The sequence below is a fragment of the Harpegnathos saltator genome, unplaced genomic scaffold (assembly GCF_003227715.2).
Source record: "Harpegnathos saltator strain DR-91 unplaced genomic scaffold, Hsal_v8.6 scaffold608, whole genome shotgun sequence".
NCBI lineage: Eukaryota > Metazoa > Arthropoda > Insecta > Hymenoptera > Formicidae > Harpegnathos > Harpegnathos saltator.
In genome coordinates, this window is record NW_020230436.1 from 261,913 (window position 1) to 270,818 (window position 8,906).

At 48.2% G+C, this 8,906-nt stretch overlaps 2 protein-coding genes across 2 annotated transcripts; both read left to right on the forward strand.

Annotated features, from left to right (window-relative positions):
• The first annotated feature begins 1,133 nt into the window (after nt 1-1,133).
• Nucleotides 1,134-5,643, forward strand: Rsph4a (Radial spoke head protein 4a). Its single transcript, XM_025304427.1, is given in 10 exon segments — nt 1,134-1,252; nt 1,905-2,097; nt 2,257-2,462; nt 2,575-2,835; nt 2,926-3,229; nt 3,401-3,523; nt 3,992-4,148; nt 4,279-4,774; nt 5,210-5,394; nt 5,466-5,643. Coding segments are annotated over 10 exon segments (2,121 nt in total). The 3' UTR covers nt 5,543-5,643.
• Nucleotides 5,644-5,998: 355 nt separating this feature from the next.
• Rrp46 (exosome complex component Rrp46) lies at nt 5,999-7,539 on the forward strand. Its single transcript, XM_011140739.2, has 5 exons — nt 5,999-6,201; nt 6,265-6,378; nt 6,456-6,577; nt 6,681-6,824; nt 6,898-7,539. The coding sequence occupies exons 1-5, from the start codon at nt 6,102-6,104 to the stop codon at nt 7,078-7,080; spliced, it is 663 nt and encodes a 220-aa protein (XP_011139041.1). The 5' UTR covers nt 5,999-6,101; the 3' UTR covers nt 7,081-7,539.
• The last annotated feature ends 1,367 nt before the right edge of the window (nt 7,540-8,906 follow it).

Below are 8,906 nucleotides of genomic sequence, written 5' to 3' on the forward strand. Positions count from 1 at the left end.
CCCTATTTCACGATACGACGATTATTCCCCAATGAATTTACAAGCGAGCCGCGCCGACGATACTCGATGTATCGTTTGCCGTTCGTACTATTTCGGACGGCATAAATTTTCGGAAGCTCTTTTGAGAGCGCGCGGCACCTCGACATTTATATACCGCCGCGGCAGTTTTTAAAGGCAGGACACGTGTCCTACGCCATGAAAGGAGGGTGGGCGTCAAAGGAAGCAGCCAGTGACCTCGAGAAGCGTCCGTCATATTTAGGACACCCGATAGACGATAACTATGCTCCAGGATGTAGGCTGATAGAAACCGTGAGCGAGCGATTCAGCTCCATTGAGAGAGTTAGATTCCTCATTCACATATTCCCCTTAATTTATCGACCGTTCGAGGAATGTCGCGTGTAAGGTTACGTCACGCAATCGCGCGGATCGCGCCGCGCGAAGAAGCTGTGCGACGTGTAACGTCAGATTTTAACTCGACGTTCGGGAGATCGTGAAGTTATCATTGATATTGAGCGTGCAAACTAATGATTTCGTACATTTCGACTAAATATAACGCTCGTCCATTTCACCTCGCGCTTTGAACGCGAGCTTCATTAGCTATCCCGAAATATTCATCAATCGTTCGGCAGGATCATTTTTATCGTGCACTTTCTCGCCCGGCGATACGAATCCTCCCCGTCCTTCCGAAACGCGCGGGAAGCGGGCTTTTATCTGAGCCACCGTTTCGACTACTACTTTTAACCGCCGCTGATTAAAAGCGTGTTCGACGTGGGCGGTTTACAATAATTAGGTCGGTGCTGATAGGATGTTATATTTCTGTAACAGCAATCGCGACGATTTCGACGCACGACACACCGGATGGGGACGGCGAGCGGAAAAAACGGATGAACAGCGACGGTTGAAAGAAAAAAAAAAAAAAAAAAAAAAAGAAAAAGGAAGAAAGGAAAAAAAAGAGGAAGGATCCGCAGAGAGGCGCTGATTGCGATACAAGTTACCGAACGGCCAGACAGTTTGCGCTAATGGTTACGTTACCGTGATAACATTACCGAGAGTATCCGGCGACGCGCGACGTGACGCCGCGCGAGCGTAATTTCGCCGCCAGTTCGCTCGCGACAATAGAACGCCAGGCGAGAATGGCGTATTCTTATAACGTGGCCGAGGCGCCTCCCGACGACGCAGCCAGCGTGCAGCACGACGTCCGACGCGCCAAGAAATTTCTCCAGAAACGCAGCCCGGAATCGGGCGACAGCCTGTAAGCGCGCGGCCGAATATTTCGATGAGTGGCTTCGCGGTAGAAAAAGCGGATCGAGCACAAATTAATAAGCGCCCCGTTGTTTTCTTCTTATCTTGGGCGTATCGTGTACATTTGCATGTTTGCGAGCGTTGTTACAAGACTGAATCGATCCCGAGGTCTCGGAGAAACCGAGATGAAAACTTTCGCGCGCTCGCCTAAATTATATTACCCCCCTCCCTCTCTCTCTCTCCCCCCTTCCTCCCTCCTCTTTCTCCGCCGCACGACGCGCTTTTACATTTCCCGATAAATTCCGCGCATATTTTTTTTCCTTCGCGGAGAATTCGCCGACGCGCGGCGGGGGACGATCGTTCCGCGGTAATTCTGAAATAACAGGCGCGCTCTTAGATACCGCCCACGTTCGAGGGCCGTTAATAACGTTGCCGATACCGTCTCGCGTAGCCACCGATAAGCGAGAAACTCGATATCGTCATCAATAACAACGATAATTTGCAAAAATGATCACGCGCTTCGAGCGGCGTCCCATCGTTTCGTCGGAATCGAATTTACGTGTTCCCTCTCCCGCGACAATGAAACGTCAGAATGCACGAGATAGAGAGCGCGCTCTCTTTCTGCTGTCGTCTTTCTTTCTCCTTCGGCACGTCTATTTTAGATACGACCACTTAACCGAGCTTTTAGCGAAGATCTTGGCCGAACGGCCGCGAAACGCAGTCGACAGCTTTGAGCAGTACAGCAGGAAACTGAAGGAAGAGAGGTTTAAGACTAAGACGGATCATCTGCGGGATCTGTACGTGCCACCCGTGCAGTACGACGACGCCAAGAAGCTCATTAGGCTCTTCCAGCAGGTGCGGTCTGACAAGTGACAGATAATGAAAGCGCGATACACTCGGCTTTCCCGTCGCACGCGATATAAGCAACACGCGCGAATGGCGCAAACGAGGCGAACTGTAATCTTTGTTTTGCCACGGCTCTCGATCTTCTCGCAATCACGGCAGAGCGTGAAGCAGCGGTTCGACGAGCGGGGCGAGGGGGAGAAGATGGCTGCTGACGAGGGCGAGGACGAGGACGACGAGAAGAAGAAGTGTCCCGACATGTTGGATCTTTTGTTCCACCTTGAGCGAACGGGTGTAGGATTGCCGCGGCACGAGATGGTGTTGCTTAATTTATCGATTCGCAAGCTCGCCTCCGAGGTACCGGTTGAAAATATTAGGTATTCGGCTCGAGCGGCCCGCGGCTGCTTCCCGCGGCGAGATTCCGTCTCGTCAATCGTTCTCCGTTCTGCGCGTATTTTTCTAACGTCAATTCCGTCGCCTGCGACACAGATTTTGGGGCAAGATACTCGGCACGCCCAGAAATTATTACGTGGTGGAGGCGGAACTTCGGCCGGACGAGTTGGCCCGAAGATCGCAGGTAAAATATCACTGTCGAATTTATAATAGGCGCGCGATAGCACATCCCACAATACGCGCTTTCGTTTTCGCTCTCATTTCTCGCCGACGATTACCCGAATCGAGAAAATCCACGCCGAGATTTGTACTCGTTGCGATTCGACAAATTCACCGCGATCCGCTCGCGTATGGAAAGTACTAATTGTCGCGATCAACAAAGTCCAACTCCCTTCGAATAAATAAATAAATAAACAACGTGGCTGCCGCGATGCGGAATCTCGGCAGATCCTCCGAGAGTATTCTTGTATTTTCTCGGAAAATAACGCAGGAAGAAGCACAGAGAGAAGACAGAGACAGACGAGAGAGGGGTGAAAACAAAGCCGCGGCGAGGGTGAAGCTCGCGGAGGGTGAAACCGCGACGAGAACCGAGAACGAGGCCGCGGCGGGAGCCATCACGGCGGCGGAAGTCCTGCGCGAGGACGACGGAAGCAAGCCTTTGGAGCTTGTTCTGCCGCCGCTGCCTGTTAATCCGTGGCAACCGGCGGCGCAAGTGCCGGCCGAAAGAATCGGGAGCGGTCTCAATAAAAAGGTGAGCGTTTGCGGCTCCAATTACCAGCGTTGACATGAAGGATCGGCTCTCTCAATTTAATATTCGACCCGCGCGTCTCGCGTCGCGCATCCCTTCCCCTTTGCCCCTCGGCCTCTCTTTTTCTTCCTTACGATGCTCCCGCTCTGCCTCACGACGCGCCACGCTATTTAGCTGTATTTTGTATGCAACGCGCCCGGCCTGGACGAGTGGATCGAACTTCCGCCGGTAACGCCGCAGCAGATAATAATTGCACGACAGATTGTCCGATACTGCACGGGAAACTTGGAGACGCTGGTACGTGGACGCTTTTTTAACGAGGGCCTGCAGGTTAGCGCGTCGCGTTGTTTTAGCCAACACGTCCGCAACGTCCAACTGTGCAACGCTAACCGACGCTAGCCGCCCTCGTTATCCCGTTTATATCTGACGGCACGCGCGACGGAGTGTCGGAACTCCGCGGAGGCGGATGCGCGGTAACGATAGATGAATAGAGCGGGAAGGCGGATAAAACGCGCGATAAAGTCGGAAACTTCGCGTTTCCGAGCAAAGTGCGCTCTAGCCGCAAACGGAGAGAGAGAGAGAGAGAGAGAGAGAGAGAGAGAGGAAAGCGATAGTTCGATGACGGACGAAAGAAGAGGCCTACGGCGGTTTTCAACTCGAAATTAGTTTGACCGCATCATCCCACTCCGTCGTACCCCGGCCGTCTTGTCCCGGTTATCACTCACGCGTTATCACATCGGCGTTTCCCGGCTGTGACGCGCGCAGATTCGCAGTTTTCCGCCGTTTCCCGGCATCGAGAAGCATTACCTCCGCGCGCAGATTGCGAGGATCAGCGCGGCCACTCACGTCTCGCCGATCGGCTTCTTCACGCTCGGCGGGGATGTCGAAGACGAAGAAGCGGAGGAGGAGAGGAGAACGGAGGGTAAACGCGAACTTTTGTGAGCCTCGTCGGGGAGCCGACTTGCCGGTAGACACGAGGCGAGAGTGCTCTAGTCGAGGCGCGATATAATATTTCTATCTCGCGTCTATTTACATATTAAATCGCATCGCAGTTTACGAGGAAGGCGAGCTGTCGGAGAACCCGCACTACGATCCACCGGCGATCGAGGATCTCATGGATCCTTCAAACTGGTGCCACCACAGCCCGTACATTCTCGAGCAAGGACGGGCGGTTTGGTGGAGTCCCGAGAAAGAGGAAGAAATTGCGGATGTCAGTCCGTAGAGGAAAACGTTCTCATCGACAATTGCGCGAGAAAAATTGACGAAAACTAATTCCCGTGATCTCACACAGGAGGAACTCGAGGAAGAAGAAGAAGAAGAAGAAGAAGAAGAAGAAGAAGAGGCGGAGGAGGAGGACGAAACCAGGACGACCAAGGACGACCAACGAGAGATCGGACCGCCTCTCTTAACTCCGTTATCCGAGGACGCGCTTGTCGACTTCGTGACGCCGTGGACCATCGGACAATCGTCGCGGGTGCAACCGGACATCGCGGTGGCTGCGGTCAGATCGAACGTCTGGCCCGGAGCTTTCGCGTTTGCAGTTGGAAAGTGTGCAAACTCTCTCTCTCTCTCTCTCTCTCTCCTCCTCTCTCTCTCTTTCTCTTTGTCGCGCGCTCTCAACGCTCCGTCGCGTCCACCCAGCGCGCGAGAGGGCCGATTGAAGGGCGTGTTGAAGCGATCCTGCAACTTGCTCGAGAGGAAACTCCTCGGTAGCGGTGGAGCGGAACGCGGGGGGACGCGCGAACGAGCGCGGCAAAACGCGCACAGCGCGCGAGGCAGATCAAAATCTATTTCATATCCTCCAACGTGCAATATTCGCCGCGCATTCAATAACCGTCCGTCCCATTCCGCCGCGTTCGAGAGCATTTGCGGTCCGGGCTAACGCGGCGGAGGAAATTATGCTGATCCGCCGCAGTCACGTTACGGTGGGAATTAATGCGCGCGAGATTACGCTAATGCAATTCTCATGGTGTCCTTTCGCAGACGCTTCGCCAACGTGTACATCGGCTGGGGCCACAAACACAACGCCTACAACTACAGTCCGCCCAACATGCCGCCTGTCCAGGATCAGTACAAGATCGGGCCGGAGGTCATGGAAATCCGCGACCCCACCGCTGAAGAAGAAGAGGCGGATCGAATCGCGCGCTCACCGCCGCCGTTACCAACCGGTAATTGCTTCAGACATGTATCACAACAACGTTCGTTCTTTTATGCTTCTCAAAATAATCCACCATCGCAGGAGAAGAGGAGGCACTGGGTGAAGAGGAAGAAGAGGAGGAAGAGGAAGATGATGAGGAAGACGAGGACGACGAATAATTTCTTTTACGCGCCGCCGAGTATACTTTTAACTGTTGCGTGTGTCGATGATATTTAGATTATGTGTTATATGTATATTATATATTTTTGTCTCTTGTGCGGAGAGAGAGAGAGAGAGAGAGACAGAGACAGAGACAGATACAGAGACAGAGACAGAGGACAGAGAGAGACAGAGAGACAGAGAGAAAGGCTGTGTTGAGGAATCGATGCAACGTACTTTACTCGAATTGTCTTGAGACTTGTTTCGCTCAGATTTTTTAATCTGTCACGTTTCGAAAAAATTTTGCGTTCTTGTTATCAAATAAGATATTTACCCGTTCCTATATTTGGTACTTGAAAATAAAAGAGATGTCTGAACTGCAGTTATGTCATACTACTTGGTAAAAGTCTACTTGACCTGCACAGCTAGTATAGTGGCGACTCGTAGCGGAGATTCGTGCAGTTGCAACTGATTCATAACGTTCACAAACTGCACGTGGTCGATAAGCGTTCTTAACCTCTTACTTGTTATTGTCTCGCCAACTGTGTGAACAAAACAAACCATCTTAATTTGTATAAGATGACTGAAGAAGGTGTTGAAGCTGATTGCGTCTTGCGACCAATAAACTGTGAAATTAATTTATTGTCAAGATCTGACGGCTCTGCAATGTTCATGCAAGGTATGCATCATAGAAAATAGCGTCCTTGCTACAATGTTCATTGTTCTTTTCCTTCACGCGCAGGTGACACTACTATTATTGTGGGTGTAAACGGGCCCATGGAGGCAAAAACCCAAAAGATGTTGTACGACAGACTTTCTGTAGAAGTTACGTACACACCTACCAAGGGGCCAGCTAGTGAGTTTATAAAAAGTTAAGATCTCATGATTGTTTCAATGTTTCTTCTCAATACGATAAATTCTGATCTGTTTCAGAGGTGGATGACAGATTAGTTGAGGCATACATAAGAGAGACTTGTGAGTCTGCTATAATGACTACACTACATCCTAGTAGCGCTATATGCATCAATTTACAAGAAGTACAAGAATGCGGTGGGGTATGATCTTGTTTCATGTCATACTATGTGTCCAAAATTATGTGTAAATTTCTATGAACATAATATGCAAAGATATATGACTAAAATTATGTATCTTTTACAGCTGTTAGCTTGCGCAATTAATGCATCATGTCTGGCATTGATGAATACAGGGCTTACCATGAAGTATGCTATAGCAGCTGTAAGTTGCATGATTGAGAAAGAAACAGAAGAAACTATCATTGATCCTGACAGCACACAGTTACAGGTGCTTATAACAATAAGCAAATAATTTCTTGTATTATATTCTTTTCATAAATGTTAACGTGATTTATTTGCAGAACGCAAAGTCGGCATTTACATTTGCGTTTGACAGTATTAAGAAGGATATCGTATGCTGCCATACCGTCGGTAGGTTCACGCAAAGCGAACTTTTAGCTTCCATGGATAAGTGTAGGCAAGTCAGCCAGTATGTGTTTGACTATTACAGAGAAGTTACAAAAAAATATGCAAATACAATTTAATTATTTTTTTTTTCATTTCAATATTGTGTTCATTATATTATCAGTCAAGAATGTTACAACTCCTCTATAAAGCCAATTCCTGTCTCTCTTTTTCTCTTTCCGCTCAGTCACACACGTACACACACACACACGCACACACACATTGTGAGTTGTATATTATAAAATTAATATTCAATTTTATCATTCGATGTGTATTGTGTTACGCTCATTCTCACACACGTTCGGAAATCAGATACACACATTTATAAAAGACTCAAACATTTAATAAGTTCATATTTACTGCGTGTTAAAAATAATCGTGATCTCGCGGTCTCGGATTTGTCACACGGATTCAAATCCATACTAGGCCTTTCCGTAGAGGTCAAATTTTTTTTTCTCGCCAAGATATTAATATCAAAACTAATATGTAAAACTATTGCCATCTTGTAGCTTATCGAGAAAATAAATGTTCACGATGAACAGCTGTTCTCTATTGTATCGGTTGCAAGAAATCTTTCTCATGAACATATGAACGTTATGATTTTCATCATACCTTCCTTATCGACCGTAGAAACAAATAAGACTGTTAATGAATATTTTCTTTTTTCGATAATAATACTTTTGTTATTACTATAATCTTGTTATAAAACCTAATTTTTTCGTGTATTTGATGTTATTGAGTACAAAATTACTTTTTCCCTTCCACTGGTCATACTTGCTCATCTCAGTTTCTACCTATTGTCGACAGAGGATGCGAACAAACCTCCTGATTTCTGCTGCCCTCTGTGGCATTGCAAGTTTCTCTCTCCCTCCTTCCCTCTCTCTATCTCCTCCCTCCTCTTTCTCTACCATAGAAGATTCCAAACGCAACTTTTTTCTGGATTAAAAAAATAATCTTTTACTACCAAGTCCCAAGATCTTTTAATATCAATTACGTTTAACATACATCAATCCACGTTATCCATGTTACCAATTCATCAATTGTGCAATATTAACATAATGAGAATACTAAAAGAAGAAAGTACATGACGTATATGGCAAAAAGTAGATCGCAGTCATCTGCTTAATTAATGTTGAACTTCAACTATAATAATCAACTTTCTTCTTAAAGACTTGAATCGCATCGATCTCCATGTCCACTTCGATAAGAGAGAGAATGCTACGATAATCTTTCTAATAATCTCCTTCTTGATCATTTGAATTCAATCTGGACAACATCCAATTACAAAGATACGCGGTTAATAGACCGATAAACTGAACTGGCCGAAAAGCGCCGAGTCTAAACAGTAGTCAGGAGAGGTTCTCTCTCCGTGACATCAGAGGGACACTCGCTCGTGGCCTCTCTCTCTCTCTCTCTCTCTCTCTCTCTCTCTCTCTCACTCTCTCTCTCGCATCGGTATTCCTTGACTCTTCCATTATTCATCCATTATTCGTGCCTCGCTATCGAGAGGCTCGCCATCTCAAGAGCAAATACATTCCGAGTGCATTCAGCGTTGCATTCGGCTTTAGCGCGTTTAAAGAGGAGCGGATATCTGTCGGTACGGCCACGCCCGGTCGCCAATCACGGCTGGTACCTCTACCCTTCGACGTGTATCCTTTGTGTCCTGTGGACCCTTTTAGTCCCTCTTTCTGGCTCTCGGGAGCCCAGGGACCACTCGGTGGCCATCTCTGGACGTCCATTAAATACAGAAATGAGCCTTCCAAGAGCGCCTCGAACGGGTCGGACCAGATCCTACGGCCGGGCCCGGCCGAGAGAAACCCGAAGAGTGAAAGAGAAAGAGAGAGAGAGAGAGAGAGCGAGAGAGAGAGAGAGAGAGAGAGCGAGAGAGAGAGCGAGAGAGAGAGAG

Bases quoted from the DNA above. Each gene is read 5' to 3' on its own strand.
- Rrp46 (XM_011140739.2), top strand. From the start codon at position 6,102: ATGACTGAAGAAGGTGTTGAAGCTGATTGCGTCTTGCGACCAATAAAC. The intron at 6,379-6,455 runs GTGAGTTTATAA...GATCTGTTTCAG, and splicing joins ACCTACCAAGGGGCCAGCTA to AGGTGGATGACAGATTAGTT. The intron at 6,578-6,680 runs GTATGATCTTGT...TATCTTTTACAG, and splicing joins AAGTACAAGAATGCGGTGGG to CTGTTAGCTTGCGCAATTAA.